The sequence below is a fragment of the Cibotium barometz genome, chromosome 15 (assembly GCF_041138505.1).
Source record: "Cibotium barometz isolate CiBa-2024 chromosome 15, ASM4113850v1, whole genome shotgun sequence".
Lineage (NCBI taxonomy): Eukaryota > Viridiplantae > Streptophyta > Polypodiopsida > Cyatheales > Cibotiaceae > Cibotium > Cibotium barometz.
Genome location: NC_141060.1, coordinates 56357901 through 56381763, shown reverse-complemented (window position 1 = coordinate 56381763; position 23863 = coordinate 56357901). Strand labels below are relative to the sequence as shown.

The following is a 23863-nucleotide window of genomic DNA, read 5'->3' as shown; positions in this document are numbered from 1 at the left end:
AATACCATAGTATTGGGGGTCCCATTATCTATGCAGGACTACGAGGCTCCGCTTGACTTTCAGGTCATGCACTTAGCCAGAGCAGACGTATATCTAGGCAGGGAGTGGCTGTATGGCTTGGGCCCTAGTCTAGCTCAGAATTACTTACATAACACGCTATGTTTTGAGCACGGAGGTAGAGTCATTACCCTGCAGGGCGACCGTACTGTCCCTGCCACACCACTTATTTCCTCCATGGAGCTGTGTATAGCGGTCCGCAGAGACCAGATAGCAGAGGTATATGCTTGTTACCCTCTTTTGAATTCTGTTTCCGTAGATGAAACGATAAATGATGTTTGCGTAGACAAACAAGGAAAACAAGATAGCCTTGGACGAGACCCACTGTTTGAAAACCCTGTTTGGCATGCATGTGATTCAAACAAGAAAAAATCCAAGGTGAATGAGACATTAAAGAAAAAGTACGTAGATACTTTAATGAATTTATTAGAAGAATTTCAGGATGTTTTTCCTGATGATTTACCAGATGGTTTACCACCATCTAGAGAAGTAGACCATGGCATCGAAGTTATGCCAGGATCAAAACCTATAAGCAAACCTGCTTATAGATTAAGCCACTCCGAGGCACAAGAGGTGGAAAAACAATTGACGGAATATTTCAACAAAGGCTTTATTCGGCCTAGTTCAAGTCCGTGGGCATCGCCTATTCTTCTGGTAAAGAAGAAAGACGGATCTATGCGGATGTGCATAGACTATAGGGCTCTTAATCAGATAACGATTAAGAACAAGTATCCAATGCCACGCATGGATGAGTTGTTTGAACAACTCTATAGATCAAGATACTTTACAAAAATAGACCTGAGATCTGGGTATCATCAGGTTAGAATAAAAGCAGAAGATGTTGCGAAGACAGCATTTAGGACCCGTTTCGGGCATTTTGAGTTTTTGGTTATGCCATTTGGGCTAACCAATGCTCCAGCGACGTTTATGACGCTGATGGACAGTATTTTACGTCCATATCTGGGAAAATTCGTAGTAGTTTTCCTAGATGATATTCTTGTGTACAGTAAGACACAGAAAGAACACATAGAGCATTTGCGTCTAGTGTTCGAGTTGTTGCGAAAGCACAAACTATTTGCGAAGAAGAGCAAATGTGAATTTTTTGAAACAGAAATTCACTACCTTGGCCATATTATATCCGCCGATGGTACGCGGATGGAGCCAGAAAAAGTAGAGGCTATTCTTAAATGGCCAGCGCTGAAGAATCTCGAGGAACTGCAGATTTTTCTTGGCATGTCGCGGTTCTACCGACAGTATGTGAAGGACTACGCGAAGATCGCAGTCCCGTTGACTGACCAGTTACGGTCAAAAACAAAAAACATTAGTTGGGGGGAAGCCCAACAGAAAAGCTTTGATAAGCTCAAGGTGACCGTAGCAGCTGCACCTGTTTTGACTATTGTCGATCCAAATGAGCCGTTTGTTTTGGAAACAGACGCTAGTAATGAGGCCATTGGGGCCGTACTTATGCAAAGGGGACGCCCAATTGCATTTGAGAGTAAAAAGTTCGATCGTGCGCAGCGTAACTACTCGGCTTAGGATAGTTCATGCACTGAAAAAGTGGAGACACTATTTATATGGTGCTACTTTTGAGGTCCGGACGGACCATGAAAGTCTGAAATGGCTTTCAAGTCAAAATGAACTGAAGGGTAGAAAAGCTTGGTGGGCGGAGATTCTACAGGAGTTTGACCTTCAGATACGTTACCAAAAAGGTAAGTATAACATGGTGGCAGATGCACTTAGTCGCATGCCACAGATTAATGAACTTAGTTTCACAGTCTTCAAGAATGATTTCTTGGAGTCCCTACGTGGTTTATGTGAGCACGATCCATCTTTTACACAGGTCAGGCGCGTTGTACGCGTACGCACTTCTTCACAGACGCGACCACCTCCCTCGTTGGCACGTATTGCTAGTTCGGAGAGACTGGCCGAAGGTGCAACGGGAAGGGAAGCGAGAGTTAGTCCGGAGAGACTAGCCGTGTCTTCTGGGTATAGTTTGGAGCCGGAGAGCTCTGACGTAGGCCCTTCATCACCTTTGACTGCCACCACGGCTTCAAAGGGGAGTGATAAACTTCGTCGGAGGGAGAAATATGCTAATTACTCCATTGACGACGGGTACTTACTCTACAAGGGTAGATTATGTGTACCAACTATTGGTGACTTTCGGGCCCAAATTCTTAAAGAAAGTCATGATAGTCCGAGTGCCGGTCATCCTGGGATTCAGAAGACCTATGCACTAGTAAAAAGACAGTTTTATTGGCCTAGTTTGTTTAAGGACGTCCAGACTTACGTGCTGAAATGCAGTAAGTGCCAGGTCAATAAACATGAATGTCTTAAGGTTGGAGGACTACTCCATCCCCGCTGGAGATTCCTCAAGGGAAATGGGAAAGCATTTCCATGGATTTCATTACCGGTTTACCCAAGACGAGTCGAGGGAATGACTCGATGTGGGTGGTAGTGGACAGGTTAACTAAAATGGCAAAGTTTATCGCCACGAAGAAAACTGTAAAAACGCCAGAGTTGGCAAAACTCTTTATTGAACATCTCTACAAGCTATATGGCCTGCCCGCAGATATAGTGTCGGATAGAGATAGAAAGTTCAACAGTCATTTTTGGAGGGAAGTCTTCAAAAAGCTGGATACTACTCTGAGTATGAGTACGGCAGATCATCCGGAGTCTGATGGTCAAACTGAAAGAGTTAACCAAATTCTAGAGGATATGTTGCGTTCTTATGTTAGTAAGAAGCAATCTTATTGGGAAGAGTACTTGCCCTTACTGGAGTTTGCATATAACAGCTCCAAACACTCAGCGACTGGATTTACACCATTCATGTTAATGTATGGATTCCAGCCGAGATCTCCGATGGCTGTAGGCCTAGAAAAGGAGAAGATTCAATCTGTCAAGGATTTCCTTGAAGATATGAATGATATGCTCAGAGCCGCACGTGAGAGCATTCGTAGCACTCAGGATCGCGCTAAAACTTATGCGGATAAAGGACGAAGAAAGGTGACCTTTGCAGAGGTGACTTTGTATTCCTCAAGGTTCCTGCGCAGTCAGAAACCATGAAAACGGGAAAGTGTGATAAACTTTCTCCGAGATATTGTGGTCCTTTTAAAATCCTTAAGAAGATTGGGGACGTAGCATATAAACTTGAGTTACTGGAGAGTTCTCAAGTCCATCCTGTCTTCCATGTCAGTAAACTGAAGAAATCAGTTCACGGGTTAGAGAACGCAGTTTCTCCAGAGATTTTGGTGGACTTGATAGAGCCACCAAAGATACCACATGAACCTGAAAAGATTCTAGAGTATCGTGACAGACAAACCCGACATAAAGTGTACCAGGAGGTACTTGTTAAATGGACAGATAGGGATGAGGAGGTGGCAACTTGGGAACGCCGTAGTGCAATTTCCAAAAGGTTTCCCCAGTTTGTTTTCGAGGACGAAAACTCTTCTTAAGGGGGGGGGTAATGTCACGTAGGCTGTAATGCCTGTGACCGACGGCAGACCGGATGGCTATATCCGGGGTTTAGTGGGAGAGGACGCCCATGCGGAGTCATGGGCGGCCAGGCTAGTGTGGACGGCAGGCCACACACTATATAGCCTGGGGGATGAGGGGCAATCCTCATTCTTCCTCTATGGCTGGGTGGTGAGCCAGAGGCCGTCCCCTCTCGTGGTAACGCCCGTAGCGGCGTTACGGATATATAACAAGTGTCAAAGGAATGGAGCAATTGTCTCGTTTTGGTTACTTGCCTTCTCTAAAGTTTTCAAGTTTTCAGTTTTGTGAGCATTGTATATATGGCAGGCAACTCCAGTGCCCCCACAAGAAAGCTCTTGGACAGAAAGATGCTCAGTTAGAGCTTGTGCATACAGATGTATGTGAGATGCCTCAGCTTTCTTTGGGAGGGGCAAAATATTTTGTGTCATTTATTGATGATGCCACACGCAAGGTGTGGGTTTATCCTCTTCGTTTGAAGAGTGATACATTCTCAGTGTTTCAGAAGTTTGTTACTCATGTTGAGAATCAAACTGGCAAAACACTGAAGGCTTTGCGTTCCGACAATGGTGGAGAGTATATGTCCAAACAGTTTCAGGACTTTTGTGATGCTAAAGGCATCAAGAGGGAGCTCTCTACTCCTTATGATCCTCCACAAAACGGGACAGCAGAGAGGATGAACAGGACCATTCAGGAGAAGGTCTGTTCTATGTTGTCACATGCTGCGTTACCTCATGGTTTTAGCTGTTATGACAGCCGTTCACCTTATAAACAGGTCACCTAACACGAGGCTTGGTGGGAAAGTGCCAGAGGAAGTATGGACAGGGAAGCCTCCGTCCTACAAGCACTTGAGAGTGTTTGGTTGCGTTGCGTACGTGCACATACGCAGGGAAATGCGCACCAAACTTGATCCTAAGTCTCACAAATGCATATTCCTAGGATATGGTGACAGAGGTGAAATGGGGTATAGACTTTGGGATCCCGTGAATAGAAAGATTATACGTAGCAATGATGTCATTTTTGATGAAACATGCATGTATAAGGAGCCTGGAAGGCAACAGGAGCCTAGCAGAGTCATCTTCGTGCTGTAAATCAGCCATTACAGCAGGAAAACCAGCCCTTAAATGGTGCTGAAAATGGTCCAAATGGACAGCCAGACATGGCAGAACATATCCCTATGGATATCCCACAGTTAGAGGAGATACCGGGCATGATTTTTCAGCCTTATGGCATGGAACAGGAGCCACCAATAGGTGATATGCAGGCTGGACAGCAACCTGCAAATGATGGTCATTGGGTACGAAGGTCCACTAGACCCTCCAGAGCCCCTGACAGGTTTGTTCTAGGGGTTGACTACTTGATGCTCACTGACTGTGGGGAGCCCTCATGTTATAAAGAGGCTTTACAGAGGGCAGACAAGGCTCTTTGGGAGCGTGCCATGAAGTCAGAGATGGATTCTTTGCACAAAAATGGAACATGGAAGTTGGTGCATTTGCCTGCAGGCAAGAAGGTTTTGCCATGCAAGTGGGTTTACAGGCTCAAAGTTGCACCTGATGCAAAGCCCAGGTACAAAGCTAGGTTAGTGGCTAAGGGCTTCAAGCAGGAATATGGTGTGGACTTTGAGGAGATCTTCTCTCCCAGTGGTCAAAATGACCACACTTAGAGCTGTGTTAGCTTTGGTTGCACATGATGATCTGGACTTGATTCAGATGGATGTGAAGACTGCTTTTCTTCACGGTGATCTCCATGAGGAGATATATATGCAACAACCAGAGGGTTATGCAGTGAGTGGAAAGGAGAAGCTTGTATGCAAGCTGAAAAAGAGTCTTTATGGGCTCAAACATGCACCAAGGGAATGGTATCATAAATTTGATACATTCATGAAATCCCAGAATTTCAGGAGAAGTGACATAGATCACTGCTTATACACCAAGAAAGCTTTGGATGGCAGTCTATTGATCCTCATCTTGTATGTTGATGATATGTTGATTGCCGGGAAATCTTGTAAAGAGATGGATGCCTTGAAGAAGAGGCTGCATCAAACCTTTGATATGAAGGATTTGGGTGATGCAAATCACATCTTGGGTATGCGGATACTTCGGGACAGAAATCAGCATGTGTTGTATTTGTCTCAAAAGGAATACATTGGCAAAGTTTTGCAGCGGTTCAATATGGACGGGGGGAAGAAGACTAGTACTCCTTTGCCTCCATATGTGAAACTCAGTGCTATGGACAGCCCACAGTCAGATAGCGGTAGGGCTGATATGGCCAAGATTCCGTATGCTTCAGCTTGTGGCAGTCTCATGTATGCCATGGTTGCTACTAGACCGGACATTGCATTTGCAGTGGGAGTGGTTTCTAGATACATGGCCAACCCTGGCAAGAAGCATTGGGAAGCAGTGAAAGGTGTCATGAGATACCTGAAGGGCACACAGGATATGTGCATATGCTTTGGCAAACAGGATGCATTAGTGCATGGTTACACGGATTCGGATTATGCCGGTCATCCAGATAACCGGAAGTGTACTACCGGTTATGTGTTTACATTCACAGGAGGTGCTGTGTCATGGATATCCAGGATGCAGAAGTGCACAGCCTTATCTACTACAGAGGCCGAGTATATTGCAGCCACAGAGGCTTGCAAGGAGGCATTATGGCTATCTCGGTTAGTGGTTGATTTGGGTTATACAGGGGATATTCCATTGTTGCATTGTGACAGTCAGAGTGCCATCCAGTTGGCAAAGAACCCTGTCTTTCATGCAAAGACGAAGCATGTGGATGTGAAGTATCACTTCATCAGAGAGGTGATAGAGAACAAGCAAATTCAGCTTGTTAAGATTCATACGGATGACAACCCGGCTGATCTGTTGACAAAGAGTTTGCCTCCGGAGCGGTTTGCTCATTGCAGACACTTGATGGGCATTGGATGAGGCCAGTTTCAGCCTTGATATGGCCTTGTATATTATCATGTACATGCTGATTTTTCTCTTCCTTCATTTAAGGGCACTTTGCCTTTAAGTGGGAGGTTGTTGGGGTAAAGGCATAATGCCCACCCTTATAGTGTGTACAAGCCCATAAGTTATAGTACATAGTACACTTAGTACTTTTAATGTACTAAGTGCACTATGTGTACTAGTGCAATATACATGTGTGATAGGGGAGTCACACACTCACACTTGGTGAGTTGACTTATCCCCACAACTCTCTCTCTCTCTCTCTCTCTCCCTTCTTCTCTCTGTGTGTATGTCTCCCACATGAACTCTAACCCTAATTAAATCTCCCATTCAGAAAGGGGGGAAGGCTGTAGAGAAGCGCGCAACAATCACAACCAAGGTCTTGGAAGTAGTTGCATAGCAGCGTCTGGATCTGCATCAAGAGAAGCAACGGCCAGCAGCACTTGACCACACGTTTTCTTTGACACAAGATTAGCAGCGAAGTGGGCGCTAGTAGATAATATTGAGATAAGTCTCAATAATTTTTTTTTGAAAAATCTTATATTTTTTGGTGGAAAAAATACCCCATATAAGAGGTTGTTCACATGCCTTACAAACATAAATGTAAGTCCTTTGAAAAATCTCCTATGAATAGGTTGTTCACACACAAGGTTCACTGCCTGCCAGTTCCGGCCAAAAGACTTCGTAATTTTTTATTCTCACCCACAATTGATGATGGGTAACCGTACCCGAGCATACATGCTCAAAACGAGAAATTTTTGTAATCACCCACATTGGTATGAGGGTTGCCCTGTCCGAGCTCACCTAGAAGCTCAAAATGGTTGTCGCGTGATGTGTGCATGAGCGATGCACGTGTGAGGTGCATGCGCATGGGTTGGTTCCCACCCGAACTTCTATATTCAAATTGGACTCAGTGGTTCCGCTGTGAGCGACTCGGCTCAAAATGGACTTGGTGTCAAAGATGGTAGACACGCACACATGTTTGTTTGATGGACACTCCAATGTATCATTGAGGGGGAGTGTTGAGAGAGAGCGATTGCGGTTGTGTAATGCTACATTGAAATGGGCGATAAGTGAGTTGTGGAACACCTCGATTAAGAGGGGGTGTTGAGAGATGTAATCGCGGTGGTGTATATATGTGAGAAAGCACCCTAGAGATGCAAGATACTGTGGCAAGATAAGAATGCCACATGTAATATTGAATGGTATGTGAGTGTTGATCAAAAGAGTGGAAAAAGAGTTGCCACATGGATGATGACATGTAAAGTGGGATAAGGCTAGAGGGCCTATATCATTCATTGTATGGTTCATTTGTGATATAAAATGAATTGAGTGTTGAGTGTGCATTCTCTCTCTCTCTCTCTCTCTCTCTCTCTCTTATGGAGTTCTTAATGTGGTTTAGTCCACCCTAATTATATTGCTTAATCTATGTCTATCACCATGATCAATCCCATTTTAGGGTTGTTTAACATGCATGACATAAATCTAGTTTATCGGTGGTAGTTTCATCCGAGTTGAATACGATTGTTTAACATGCATGACATAAATCTAGTTTATCGGTGGTAGTTTCATCCGAGTTGAATACGATTGTGTGCCCTACTTTTAACTGGTAATAAATATTTACAAACCTAAGATCTATCTAATTTAGAAATTATGTTAATTGATCTTCGATCATAGCAACAACATGTAATCAGACAATCACTGCACGTCAACTAAAAAGGTACATCTTCACCAATTATTTGGACTTAGAGAGAGAGGCAACCTTTGGAGAGCGACTTCAGTCCAAATTCATGCTGGTGCAGTCCACAACTTTTCATTGCCCTCATAGTATGTGCATTTGTACCTCCTGCAAGCTGCAAAAACCCTGTGTATGCATTGTTCAAAATTCCATTGCTTTGGCATTTCATATACTGGTCAATCTTTTGGTTTGCATTATTTCTTCCTCGAGTATTTTGGATTTTATAAAAAATCCAATACCATGTGTATGCATTGTTACAAACTTCATCCAATGCATTCATATTCTTCTCTCTTTATTTGCAAGATATTAGTAGGTTAGATTTCATAAACCTGCAGAAAATCTTGCATATGCAACAATTTCATGAATTCCGTTCCTCGCCATTGCATGCATATGCTTATGTACCTTTTAATTTCCATAGTGCCTATTTTATTTTAGGATGTTAGATTTCATAAAGCAGGCTAAAGCAAGTGACAGAAACATATGAACAAAAGTGCGTGACTCTTCACATTTTTTATTTTTATTTTATTTTTTGCAAAAAAGAGAAATCTATTAAGTATGATGGTCAGGCCTAGAGCTGCACGCTTCAAGATATTAAGTCTCTCTTTTTTGTAGTACCTCTCTTCATGGGGGATAGCTACATCAATCAGCTCAATCCGTCTGTGATTCCCCTTGAGGTGCTGCTTGGAGGCATTTTTATGATCCATGGGAAGACTTCCGAGTGTCTTCCGATGCCTAACTGTTGGTGCATCTCTCTCCCAGCCTGGCCACTGCATATAACCGGAGGCACCCAAAGGACAACCACAGTCATCTCTAATGAAATCATTCTACATAATGGGCTGTTTGTCTGCTTATGTTCGGATTATCAGGATCTTTTATGTCAAGAAGGGTCTCAACCTGCTCCAAAATCCAGGAGTAGCTCACATGAGGGGAGACACAGGTGCTCTACAATCTGCCTCTGTGAAGATGAAACGTAGCATCCAATCTCCACTCCCACGAGGTGTCATCTGGAGATTTGAGAGAGAAAGAAGTTCTTCCATGGCACAATCCCTGGAAGAAAGCCTCCAACCATGAGCTTGCAAAGCAATACCCTGCACTAGATATATGGATCTATAGTATTCAGCCCTCCTCTGTGTCTTTTGGACAAATGATAGTCTTCCATGCAACTTTCGCTCAAGTAACTACCATGCCATCCAAACCTGACCAAAGAAATTGGTGACCAACTCCCGATCTCTGCGGCTGACCAATGCATCCTTGTGAGAAGCACCAACAGGAGAAGATATACTAGGCTGAGGCAAGTGAAACTTCTTCCCTGTGCTCATGAGAATTGGTGCAAACTGCTGTCTAGGGGATATGTCGATCCCAACCTGACATCCCAAGTATCTCGCAGTGCAGCCTCTGTCAATGCAAGTTATGCACCCCAATTGACTCAGAGTAACTAACCCAAAAACCAACGGATTTGTGCCAGTTGAAAAGAGCTCTTGCAACTAAACAAAAATCCTCCAAGGCAATCCAAAAAGAACAAAGGAAAATGTGGTACGCCTCAAGATACATAGCCATGACGTCTGCAAGCTCAGGATCCAGAAGTTCCTCCTCGATGCGTAAGGGTAGACTCAAGCCATATACCCTAGCAAAGAATCGAAGATACATACTCATAGCCTCAGCCACAATGAGATATATATAGCAAGGGGGCCAAGTGGCATCCCCAATGAACAGATTGGGAGATTGGAAGCACTCTTCTCTGCCACCACATGCCAGTATACGGTTATGAGCATCAGTATACAAGCATGACACACCTGTGATCCAATCTTGAGAGAAACCCATGCATCAAGGGTTCCTTCCAGAAAACCCCAATCAGCTCTATCATACTAGGTTGCATGAAACGTTTCCGGTTCGGAAACGGTAAACCCCAAGAAACGGGAGAACGGCAAACTCAACTTCAAGGAAACGTCAAGGGTAGGCTGACATAATACTTGAAAAAATACAAATTCACATGCACACCAAAGTAGATTGAGGTAAAACATGAGAGGTTTTCATTAATCTATCATTGATCATAAATTATAATACAAAACAGTTACATGCTTGATACATCTTCATCATCGATCACTTCCTCGCTCCACTCTTCTAAAGCATCCTCCTTAATAACATCCCACTGCTAGCATGGCCCTGAGATGTAGGAAGGCTCTTTCCTAGAAATCAACCGGAGATTACTATGCACATACACTAAGTCCTCAGTCTTCTTGTGCCCTAGTCGATTGCCGTTGATCATCGATCACTTCTCGCTCCACTCTTCTAAAGCATCCTCCTTAATAACATCCCACTGCTAGCATGGCCCTGAGATGTAGGAAGGCTCTTTCCTAGAAATCAACCGGAGGTTACTATGCACATACACTAAGTCCTCAGTCTTCTTGTGCCCTAGTCGATTGCCGTTGATAGAGTGAATGAATCCATACGTAGACCAATTGCGCTCACATGCTGAGGCACTCGACACCTATGACAAGAGCCTCATGGCTAGCCTCTGCAACTCGGGAGTACTTGTACCACAGTTCTCCCGCCATGCAGTAGGAGAGAGATTAAGCATGTCATCCGCCGCACAATCCTCGCCAAAATCCCGCTTCTGTCCAATGCAATCCGAGAGTTGTGCCTTGTACTTTGTCTTCTCTACACCATCTTTGGCTACTCGGTCCAATGTTTGCTTCCACCCCTTCATCACATCCATGTCCTTATGTGCGTTCTTTGAAAACAATCTAGGGTTAAGAAGAAAAGCTGTGGCGTGAAGTGGAGAGTGAAGCATTACCCACCTTGCCTGTGCAAGTCCATGTATCTCCTCGTACATTGTATCCCCTTCGACTTCTTCAGACAAGATCTCTTTGACCTTCTCTAGCATTTGATCAATGCCTTCATAGACAACACCCATGCACGGCTCATCTTTGTCAACCATGCACAACATTGCGATGTTTGGCCACAAGACCTTGACATACCTCTCAAGGTCATCCCAAAATGCAGCAGACAAGATTCTCTCCTCAATCTCCTTTGCTGAGCCATTGTGTATCTTCCATTGATCTCACTCTTCGCTCGTGACAAGATACTTCAACGAAGTCTTTACCTTTGCTAAACGATATAGCATAAGGAAGTTGGAAGCGAAGCGAGTGTCCCTGATAAGCTTGGAGTGCTTGCTGAGTATAGCCCTCGTGGCGTCATGGTTTGCAATGAACTGCTGCACCTCTTTGCCTCTGGTGATTGCCCTATCCATCCACGCTATTGATGCCAAATCTTTAAACAAAAGATTCAAGCAATGAGTTGCGCATGGTGTCCAAAAGATGTGCTTGTACTCCAATTCCACTAGCTGACCTGCAAGCTTGCAGTTTGCTGCATTGTCGGTGCATACCTGGACCACATTATGAACTCCAACTTCCCTAATTATCTTCTTCATAGCTATGCAATAAATTCCCCCATCTTTTAGTTGCCACTGGTGTCTATTGACTTCTTGAAGACCACACCTCGAGGACATGAGACCATGAAATTAATCAACGGTCTCTTAGCGGTATCTGTCCAGCCATTAGACACTATGGAGCATCCATAGTGAGACCATGTCGACTCAATCACAGAGAGATGACTATATATTCTGCCTCTCTCCCTGTCAAGAAGCGTGGTTTGTAACTTCTCGTAGTTGGGCGGTTTGTATCCCTTGCCAAAAGAGGTAATTGTTGCTACCATAGCATGAAAATAAGGGGAGTGAGCCAATGAGAAGGCCACACCACATGCATAAAAAAATATACCGACTGCATCATTGATCTCATTCGTGCTTGCATTCTTAAACTTACCTGCCACCACTGAGGGTTGAGCCTTCTGCTTTTGGGCATCTTTGGTCTTCTTCTTCTTATTGGTACTCTCATTATCTTCGTGCATCATGTTGCCTTTGTCTTCTAGAGTCACTTTGCAGCAAAGTTGAACACCTTGGTTCTTGATACCAAGCAAGTGGCCCAGACTTGAGAATATGAGCTTGAGAACTCCAAGTTGCAGCAAGAGCACCTCCATTTCTTACTGCCCCCACTACCAAATGCACCAATTGCAGTAACATACTTCCAAAGAGGCTCAGGGGCAACCGGTGGTTTGGGCTTGAAATGGTTGATTAAAGGGGTTGCGGAAGCTGAAGGAGAAGAAAACACGATTGAATTTATCTAAATACCGGGCCTTTTTTTGTTTGAGGCGGGCGGTTTTGCTCAGATTGAAGAGTCTTTGAGCAAAGCCACTCAAGAGTCAACACAAAGTGAATGCATTTGCACCTAAGAGCTCGTTCCTTGATAGCATGGGCTAGTGTGAGAGAGTTTCTAAGATTAAGAGGGCAAGTACAAGGCTCAACAATCACAGAGCGAGGAACACAGTTGAAGCAAAAGCAAGGCGGTTGGTTATTTTCTCCCTCTTCTTGCATGAAGAAAACTATGTGCAGAGATGCAAGCGAGGTGACTGAGGTGAGTCTCTGTGTGGGACGTGTGTGTAGGTGTATGAGTGAGTGTCTGTGTGTGTGCGCGCAGAGAGAAGGGCGCGCCATGCCGATTTGCGTATTTGTTAAACAACGTTATCTTCAAACTCGACTTTTTCGTTTTTTAATAAAACAGGACCCAAGTTTATGCTGCCCACTTGTCGTTTATTACAAATGGGACCCAACTTTATAAAGAAACGCTGCCCAGCCTGGGCGCGACCAGTTGTAACGTTTCCTCACATTTCCCATGTGGGAAATGTCCACATCAGCCAAGAAACGGGGAAACGGCGTTTCCCCGCCTCCAGCCCACGTTTCTTGCAACCTAGCTATCATATGCTTTCTCAAAGTTAAGCAGTAAAACAACTAAGGGCTCAAGCTGTAAAATGATTAAGGGGTGGTTGCTCACTTTGGCCCATTCCACTGCCTGCCAAAAGGAGAAAATATTGTTAAAAATGCTCCTCCCTTGCAAGAACCCAATCTGCCTGTCATGACTCGCATTCTGTAAGATTGGCTACAACCTATACCAACCCCTTTTGCCAAGATTTTATAAGCAGTCCCAAGCAGTGTAATCAGCCACCATTGGCTTATGTTTGTCTTATCCCCTCCTTTTGGGATGAGATGTATAAGACCCTGTAAAGGAAGAATATTTCAGATGTACCACAAATGCTGGAAGGCCACAAGAATTTGCTCCCCAAAGTCATCCCAAAAAGCCAACAAAAAAGGAGGGTGATAAAGCATCTTCGCTTGAACACATACTGTGCGGGGTAGTGCAAGGAGTGCCCTCACCACCTAAGAACGAGGCATCAAGGGATATTCTCATTTCTTCTCTGATTAGTTGTGGTATGGTGGTCCACACCTTTTACTACGCTTTTTCTTAGAGGAGAATGAGGCTCAGAAGAGAGTAGCTGACGATAAAGTCAGATGCAATCTGTCTCACCATAGTGGGATCCGAGTTAATAGTGAATAGTACCGTGAGCATCTTGCAACTGTCTAGTGCTGTTAATCCCATTTTGGGATAAACAAGCGCTCTCCACCACTAAGAGAGTTTCTGTCATCCCCTATGACTGCCAATGTGTTGCTACTGCTGGTGTGCCATCTATCTAAGGCATCTGGATCCTGCGGCCTGAAAAGATGCAGGGGGGAAGAGAGCTTGAGCTCTTGCAAGCACACACACACTCACAAAACCCTAAAATAGAGAACACACAAGGTGAGAGGCTGAAAATCTTCTCCTTCTTCACTCAACACTCAACACACCATATACAAAGATAAGAGTACTCAAAATATGAAAGGTACTCAACCAAATATATACACGGGTTCTCTATAGTGTGAACCCAACTAAATAAGCTGGCGCTATAACTATGCCAGTCTCTAGAATGGCTGTCACACAGCCTGTCATCCCACTGGCCGCATATCACCCAAGATCTCACCAACCATGCCAGTGGTATAAGTGTGGGGCCTATCCCCCAGGCGGGTCATCAGTGTCCACCGCCTCACTAGATGAGCTCGATATCTCAACACTCCCCCTCGAGCTCAACTCCATCTCATGTACACCAAGTGAAGCTCTGAATCTGTGGAGCTTCTCTGTACCCAATGCTTTGGTGAAGATGTCAGCTACCTGATCCTGTGTGCTGACATAAACAAGGTCAAGGTCTCCTGCCAAGACCTTCTCTCTGACAAAATGGTAGTGGACCTCTATATGCTTCGTACGAGCATGAAAAACTGGGTTCCTGGCCAACTGTATACTACTAATGTTGTCACAGAAAATGACAACTTATCTATCCACTGATAGACCCAAATCTGCAAGTAGCTTTCTCAACCAAGCTACCTCACATGCTGCCATAGCAACTCCTCTGTACTCGGCCTCTGCACTCGATAGAGCAACCGTAGGCTGCTTCTTGCTGCTCCAAGTCACAGCAGCACTCCCCAAAGAAAACATGAAGCCACTAGTAGATCTTCTACCTGAGATACTACCAGCCCAATCAGCATCTGTGTACCCATGTACACATATCTCTGTCCAAGTCTCATAGAATAGTCCACAATGCAAAGTAGACCTCACATACCTCAGTATGCGTCTCAATGCATCCAAATGCGGTTTTCGTGGAACCTGCATAAACTGACTCACCAACCAACAGCATAGCTCAAATCTGGTCTGGTGATCGTCATGTAGATCAAACTTCCTACTATGCGTCTATACATAGTAGGATCCTCCAAAATCTCTCCTGAATCTGCACTCAACTTGCCATTCTGATCCAATGGCATGGAAATAGGCTTACAGCCTGTCATACCATACTTGGACAACATGTCCAAGCCATAATGTCTCGGCAGTAATCCAATACCATATGGTGACCTAATCACCTCAATGCCCAAGAAATATCTGAGCTCCCCCGGATCCTTCATCTCGAACTTCTGTCTAAGCAAGATCTTTACATCAAAGATCTCTGCATCATGGTCCCCCGTAATAATCAAGTCATCTACATAGATGACAACAAGCACAACCCCTCTATCACCATGTCTCACATACAGCGAGAAATCTGCATTGGCTACATGAAAGCCAATAGCGACAAGATATTCAGAAATCTTGTCAGACCATGCTCTTGGTGCTTGTTTTAAGCCATACAAGGCTTTCTTCAACCTGCAAACATGCTCGGGGTGACTCACATCCTCATAACCAGGTGGCTGCAACATATACACCTCTTCTTGCAAATCCCCATGCAAGAATGCATTCTTTACATCCATCTGATGTAAAGACCATTGCTTTGACGCAGCCACTGCTATCACAACGCTCACTGTTGCCATCTTGGCAACTGGGCTGAAAGTTTCCTCATAATCAATGCCATATGTCTGCGCATACCCTTTGGCTACCAATCTAGCCTTATACCTGTTTATGCTTCCATCACTGTTATGTTTTACTTTGTACACCCACTTGCATCCAATGGCTTTCTTGCCTTCAGGCAATTGCACTAAATCCCAAGTTTCATTTCCATATAGTGCATCCATCTCCTCATCCATAGCTTTCTCCCAACACACATTTCCAACAGCCTCATCAATGCATGTGGGCTCTACAACCTCCACAACCTTTGCCATACATGCATAGTGATGTGCCACATAACCATCATAGGTAAACCTCTGCACAGGATTTTTCACTCTCCCAGATCTTCGCAACTTTTCATTCATGGCTTCCATAGCCTTCTTTACACCAGGTGTTCTCAGCGATGAGGGCAGACTTCAGAGAGTGGAGGCGGAGTCGCCTTTGGTTGCAGAGTGCATCTTTCAGAGGATACGGGTAGTGGCCGCCGCTTCTCGGAAGTGGCATATTGATCCAGACCCTGCAGATGTGGACTCTGATTGGCGTATATGGACATATGCTGCGCTGCCCCTTGGCCTGGCTCCAGTGGGACCCTGGCGAGTACTAGTGGCATGATCCTTATGCGTCCCCCGAGGCCACAGAGATCACCTTTTTCCAGTACACTGTTCGGTTGGGGAGGCATATTTTGACTGCGAGGAGGATGGTCTCTCCAGCTGCATCGGAGCATTGGCGGCTATAGGGACTCTCACAGGAGTTTCTGGAGAATTTCTGGACTAGGCTCTGGGCTAGCCGAGAGGCACGCAGGATCTCGACTTTCCAGTGGCTGGTTGCCCACAGGGGCTATGTTGGGTGTTGGACTCACACACTCACACACACAAACCTGCACATTAGGGTTAGGTGCAGGGTAGAGAAGCTCACACACAGAAATAAGAGAGAGAGAGAGAGAGAGAGAGAGAGCCAAAAGTGTGGTATCCACAAAATGCAAGTCAACCCTTGCATGTGTGTCACATCCATATAATATAGAAGTACAAAATATTATATGTAGTGTCCTTTCACACTTGATGTCCAAGGGAAAAAACCACATGGGAAAAAGTGTCCTTGGTTAAGCCCTGTTCACACATAGGGCTACCATAAGTGAGCATATGCCTACAAATCCCCCCTGTAGTGGAAGTGTGAACCTGTACAAGGTAGCAGATCACTCTCTGTATGAGAGTAAGCCCAAAGCTTTGCGGAAAGCTTCAAACTTTTCTCGAGGTAAAGCCTTTGTGAATAGATCTGCAACATTATCCTATGTGGGGCAATAAGATAAACTGATCTCCCTTGCATGTAGCCTCTCTCTGACATAGTGATAATGAATCTCTATGTGCTTGGTACGTGCATGAAATACTGGATTTCGTACCACGGCCATAGCACTCTGGCTATCAGTGAGAATGGTGGTGGGTGTCTGCTGACACTCACGAAGATCAGCCAATAGTCTCCTCAACCATACACAATCTACTGTAGCTGTAAAGATTGCCCTGTACTCAGCCTCACAAGTAGATGTAGCAACAGTGGGTTGCTTTTTACTCAACCAAGATATGCATGAACTGCCAAGAAAAAAACAATTCCCACTGGTGGATTGCCTGGTATCATAATCTCCAGCCCAATCTGAATCACTGTCTGCATAAAGCTGCAAGCTGTCCCCCCTGGGATAGAACAAACCAAGATCCAGGGTACCCTTAAGATAACGAAAAATGCGTTTGACTGCTTGCCAATGCTTTGTGCCTGGACTGTGCATGAATTTGCTCAACAAAGACACCCCAAAAGATATGTCTGGCCTCGTGTTACACAAGTAAATGAGGCATCCCACTGCCTGGTTGTAAATGCCGGCCTCAAAAGGCTCTCCAATATCATGCATAGTAAGCCGTACACCTAGTTCTACCGGAGTAGAAATGGGCTTACATTCATCCATGTGAAACCTTTTTAGCAAACTTTTTATGTACTTAGTTTGCTGCATAACAATGCCATCATCTGTATGCATAAACTGTATGCCGAGATAGTAGTGTAAAGGCCCCAAATCTGACATATCAAATTCAGCTTTCAAATCAGCTTTGAAATCTGAAATTTGTGCTTTGCTAGTACCTGTAATGAGCATGTCATCTACATACAAGATGACTATGAGAATATCGGCATCGGTTTTCTTCACATACAATGTGCTTTCAGCTGGACTATTCTCATAACCTTGGCTGGTTAGATGAGCATGTATCTTATCATACCAAGCTCTTGGAGCTTGCTTTAACCCATACAATGCTTTGTGCAACCTGCATACTTTATGTTCCTCACCAGGAACTACAAAACCAATGGGCTGATTTACATATACTTCCTCCTGTAAATCCCCATTTAAGAATGCAGTTTTGATGTCCAATTGATGCACTTTCCATCCTTTATGTGCAGCCAATGCAATGACTGATCTTATTGTGGTCATTCTTGAAGTAGGAGCAAAAGTCTCTTCATAATCTATTCCCTTTTTCTGGGAGTAGCCTTTAGCCACAAGTCTTTCTTTGTACCTGTCAATAGTACCATCAGACTTTCTTTTGACTTTGTACACCCACTTTGTTCCAATGACATGCTTGCCTTTAGGCAATTCCACAAGATCCCATGTATTGTTCTTCATGATAGAAGAAATTTCAGCTTGCATAGCTTGCAACCAATGCTCATTCTCATGTGCTTCTTCATAAGAAGAAGACTCTTCTGAATCAAAGAGACCACCCATTGCGAATGCAGACTCCCCACGATGTACATTCAAAGCATGGCTGGAACTAGCCCTTGTTCTACCTGTGAGTGGAGCTGCAAGTTTGCTTTCTTGCAAAGTTTTCAGCAACCATCTTGGCTCTTCCTTGACAAGATCATCCACTTCTTCCATAGAAGGGGGCTGAATGGCTGGCTGTTCCACATGTTCTACATGAGGATTTTCTTGTGTAGGGACTGGCTGATCTGAATCCCCCCTAATTGCAATGGATAAAAGTCCATCAAACATGTCCCGTATGCCTGTATCATTGCTTTTATACAAGCTGTACATGGGCTGTTCTGAATTTTCAGCAAATACCACATCTCTACTGACAAAAATCCTTCATGTAGTTGGATTATAAAGACGGTATCCTTTGCTCTCATTGCTGTAGCCCACAAAAATGCATTTAATTGCTTTGTCATCTAACTTTGTTCGGAGTTGTTCTGGCACATGTGCATATGCCAAACACCCAAATGTACGCATATAATCCACTGTTGGCTTTCGGCTATACCAAGCCTCAAATGGTGTTATGGTTTTCAAAGCTTTTGTTGGACACCTGTTCAACACATGAGTTGCACACATCATGCATCTTGCCATCTCCATGAGAGATCTATTTTTCTTTTTAGCTACACCATTTCGCTGCGGTGTATAAGGCACAGTACATTGGTGTTTGAGGCCCTTTTGAAGCATATAATCCATGAATGCATTTGACATGTATTCTCCACCTCTATTTGAGCGGAGTGTTTTGACTTTACATCCACACATATTTTCAGCCATTGCTACAAAGTGTCGAAAGCATGTAAACACATCTCCTTTCGCTTTCAAAGGGTAAGCCCAAGCAAACCTGGAGTACTCATCAATGAATGTGACAAAGTAAAGATGCCCCCCTATGGATGGTGTCCGCATTGGACCACATACATCACTATGTATGAGCTGTAATTTACTTTCAGCTCTAACAGCTCCATCTTTGGGGAATGGTTTTCGTTGCATCTTTCCCAAAATACACCCCTCAAATACATGTCTTGGTGGAGACTCAAGAGGCGGCATATTATCAACCATATGATGCTTCTGCAAAAGCATCAAACTCTGAAAATTTACATGCCCAAAACGAGCATGCCATAGCTCTGCATCATGCATAGCAGGAGTGTGGGCAGCCACTGTATTTACATTTTAAGTGCGCTTGTCATAGCTGTCCAGCTTATACAAGCCTTTGTAGCGTGTTCCAGAAGTGACTATTTCATAACCCTTTGATGGGTCTTTTACCAAACACTTCCCATCTTCAAATTCAACCTTTAAACCTTGGTCGTTTATGGCTGAGACGGAGAGTAGATTTTTCTTTATCCCTGGAACATACAATACATTTTTCATACATCTATTGGCACCATTGGCTGCAATAAGTATGACATTACCAATTCCCTTTACTGGATATGTGGTATGATCTGCACATGATACAGTGCGGCCATTTGAAGCATAAACCAAGTGCTGAAATACATCTTTGCATGAAGTGATGTGGCTCGAAGCACCACTATCAAAATACCATGATGCATTCTGTCTGTCAGATGCAATGCAAGACATATCAGTGTCTGAAGCACTTGGTGTGTCACTAGTGCATGTGACCAAAAAAGTGTACTCTTCCTGGATTACATTAGCTGATTGCTGTGCTTTGTCATCAGAAGAGTTTGCTACTGCATTGCCTGCTTCTTTCCTTTTCTCTTTTGCAATCCGCTTCCTACATTCACTGATGTAGTGTCCAGGCTTATGGCAGTAGTGACATTTGCCCTTCTTTTTGGGCTTGTTTGCATCCCCTTTGTCAGACTTTTCACCACTAGAAGAGCGCTGTCAATGACCAGCCTTGCTAGACTGTTGTCCCCCATACCTAAAGCTCTTTGCTTTACCCTTATCCTTGGCTGTAAATGCCTTTTCTCCACCACGGTTGCTCGATAAGTTTGCTCTTGTTTGCTCTTCCTACAAGAGTAAACCCACGAGCTCTTCAAAAGTGACGGGATCACCACCTCCTCTCATTGAGAGGTTGAGAGAGGTGTGAAAGCCCAAGTAGGAAGGCGGTAAAGAATGAAGAGTGTTGGTGACCATCTGTATGTCTGGGATAACCTCATCAATGTTGAGCAATTGTTCCTGCAAATCTTTCACTTTGGTGAGATGATCTGCCATGGAGTCACCCTCATCCATAGAAAGAAGATCATATTGCCTCTTCAAGTAGGCAAACCTTGCCTTGTTGCGTACCTGATACATTGCTTCCAATGTGTCCCATGCAAGCTTCGATGTCTTGCATGAACGAATGTGCGGAATAATAGTCCTTTTCACTGAAAGGGCTATCAATGACATGGCCTGTGCATCTCTAGAGTCCCATCTCTTCTGCTCTTGTGTGGGAGCAGGATCTACATGAGGTGCTCACCCCCTCTCACCCCCTCCGCTTCTTCTCTTTTCTATCGTTTATCAACCTCCTGCCAGGGCTGTAGTCCGCTTTGAGAAAACACCTTTTTCTACTTGAAGGATCTGTTCTTGGGAAAGAAAAAAAGAGGTTAGAAACGGTGCTTAACAAAAATTTACCAGGAGGCCGGTCTGGATATGCTGCAATTTTAGCAGCAAGAGCTATAGCAGCTTTTGTTGTACCAGCTCCAATATCACCACTCATAGGTCGGCCATCCATCTATCAATGGAAATTGACATAAGATCAAATTCTGTAATATACAGAATTCAGGCAGGGAGAAAATACCTGAATAAAAATGCACCAAAATCTTCAAAATTAGACTCAACTAGACATATCAGTTCCAGTTAAATTGCCGAAACGTTGGTAAAGAAAGAAAACCTGCCAAATATTCAGAGAACTCAATGCTGGTCTCATTACACTATACAAATCCCACATTGTTGAAATCGTATCATCTCCAAGGTCTGGCAAACTTACCTGAAGGACCAAGAAAACACTGCATTAAAAGAGTCCAATCTGTTCAGAGTTCGAGCTTCACAACACTTCCACATGAAACAATCGACTTTAAGTATTTGGTCTTTCATGAACACTCATGTCTAGGTAACATTTTAGCTGCATGAAATTAAACTTATGGGCTACAGTGTCCATATATCAGATCCTTAATGGCTCAGAGGAGACACCTATGAGTTCCATAGATTTTTTTTTTTTGCAAAAAGGAGATTCTACTAAGTATGAATAGACCTTACAAAATCACATTAGGAAGCGAGAACAAAACAAAACCTCATCCCAAAATGCAGGGTGATCTCAACCAATATGAGGCACAAAAGGTGCCAAGAGAGTCCTAAGGGGTTGTTGAGAAAAAGATCCCTTGATCCCATTCCCTCATGAAAACAGTGTGCGTTGCATGCACAGATCTGGATGGTCCCTGCATACACGCCCATGTAGCCATAAGAGTGTAAATAATGTCTCCCCATATAGTACAAATGCACTGAGTGTCGTATATCTGAGTGCCCTCAATAGCCTCTATACATCTGGCCCTCCAAATCTGCCAAGCTGTGATACTAGCAATGAGCTCCCAAGTAGTATCAATCCTCTGCAGAAGTGGTCTATACTATGTATGAGGAATATCCTGTAACATGCAGCATTGGGCCACACCTTTGCATATCATTATGGCGATGTCTAGATCACTGCCCTCAAAAAATATTTGTGGGCCAGACTGAGTGAGCCAAGCAATAGCGCCCCATGTAACATGAGCTGAACTTTAGAGCCCTAAATCCTCCGAGCAGCAATGTTGCACTGTCTTAGAAGCTACCTGGGATCTACTCCAAAAATAGCCCTCCACTGATTAGTGGGAAGGGCACCATGTAAGAATAACCAAAAGAAAAGGCAGTCAAAATTGAAAGCTATGAGCAACCGCCCCAACAACACCCCCCGCCCCACGTCTTGTACCTGCCCGCCATTACCTACCTTCCCCATGCTCGCCATCTCTACCCCCTCTCCCCTTCTCGCATTCGCCCTCCTTCCCCCCAGCTCGCCTTCACACCCCCTTCCGCCCCTCGCTCCCCCTGCTTCGCCTTCGCCCCCTCCTCCCTTGCGACCACCACCACCACCCCCCCCCCCCCCCCCCCCAGCCAGCCAACCCCATATGCAATGTTCCACTGTGCAAGTACACCAAGTACAAATGCTGGTACAACAAGTACAATGGCTAGAAATCATAATAAATGATTAAATACCCTTGCCTTCAGTATTTCTTCACGATGGAAGCCTCCAAAACAGTCCCCAACAGCCGGTATTCTTCATGGGCAGCCTTCAAGAGAGAGAGAAAGAGAGTGGCCATCATTAGGGCAGCCTGTAACGGTGGTAGAGGCTAGTGTGCAGCAAGAGAGCCTCCATTAATGAAGAGAGAGGGCTCCAATTTATAGATTTGGGTCTTCAAAATGGCAAGAGAAGGCTACAATGACAAGTGGAGAGCCACACAATAGCTGAAGTGACAAGTGTGAGGCCACTTGTCTCACTTTGATCCACTTTCTAACAAGTGTCAGGCCACTTGTCTCACTTTGGTCCACTTTCTTGCCACATGTCCCAATCTAAGAGATGGGTCCTTCCATAAACTTTTATCTCTAAAAATATCCCAACTGGTAGACATTCTGTCATAGGCACTTTGCCAACTCTTGGTATCTCCTCAATTCCAGATGTAATGACGCAAACAGAATTTCCATTGGAGTCGGGCCAAAAATAGCAACTCTCCTAAATTTTAGGAGTGTGGTCCTTTGTATTCTAGGATAATCCCCCATTCCCAAAGCTTGTACTTTCCAAATATTTAAACATCCTGGAGTCCACCAGACCCCTTTCAGACTGGGAAATGTCCAGGCTGGTGACATCAGGCCTACCCCCAAACCACCAAAACTCTTTGACTAAGGAGAGCATTTACTAGAGTAGGGTGTTTGAAGTGCCTCTTGCATTATCCCAACCAAGGAAGGCCTGAAACCTTTCCATGCTTGGAGTTCGCCACATACGGGATGTTATTGATGAGCATGATATGGTTTTTTCGTTTCCCCACGCATTCAAACATTGTCTCATAGGTCGATTTGGAGGGTCATTATGGAGATGATGCAACCATTACAACCAGTGCCTATGTTTCAAGAGGCAGGCTGACTCAGAGCCTCGTTTTTTTTTTTTTATTCCCAGAAAGGAGACTTCTATCAAGTATGAATTTTTTTGCTATGTATGCCTATGTTATGTAAGCTATGTTTATGCCATGCTCATGTCTATGCTATGTTTATGACATGCAAGCTATGTTTATTTCATGCAATGTCATGCTCATGCCTATGCTATATTTATGACAATGTTACGTGCCATTATGCTTCTATCAATACCAATGAAGATGAAGGCCAACATGAAGATAAAGACACTAAGAAATGCAATGGATGGAAGAAGATGTATGTCACGAATGCACTAAATGATGAATGATATGTCATATCTATGTATGTTGATGTTAGGATATGCTGATGTCTATGTTATATATGTTATGCTAACCTTTGAGCTCAGTATGGGTGAGCAAGTTGGAAATGGGCATTTATGCCAACGTATGAATAAACTCTTCACAACCAATGTTGTCTACAAGGA

The 23863-nt window shown here is 44.2% G+C and overlaps 1 protein-coding gene across 3 annotated transcripts in view; it reads right to left on the bottom strand.

The window, feature by feature from the left end:
• LOC147631445 (uncharacterized) overlaps positions 1–23863 on the bottom strand; it is a 178369-nt gene that overhangs the window by 37045 nt on the left and 117461 nt on the right. For 2 of the 3 annotated variants that reach the window (XM_086809842.1, XM_086809841.1), the window contains 3 exons: positions 21119–21214; positions 20860–20959; positions 8263–8364 (listed from right to left, as the gene is read on the bottom strand). In XM_086809842.1, the coding sequence (XP_086665968.1) occupies positions 8263–8364; positions 20860–20959; positions 21119–21214 (298 nt within the window). The remainder of the gene's footprint in view (positions 1–8262; positions 8365–20859; positions 20960–21118; positions 21215–23863) is intronic. The other variant, XR_015267586.1, reaches the window with a different exon arrangement.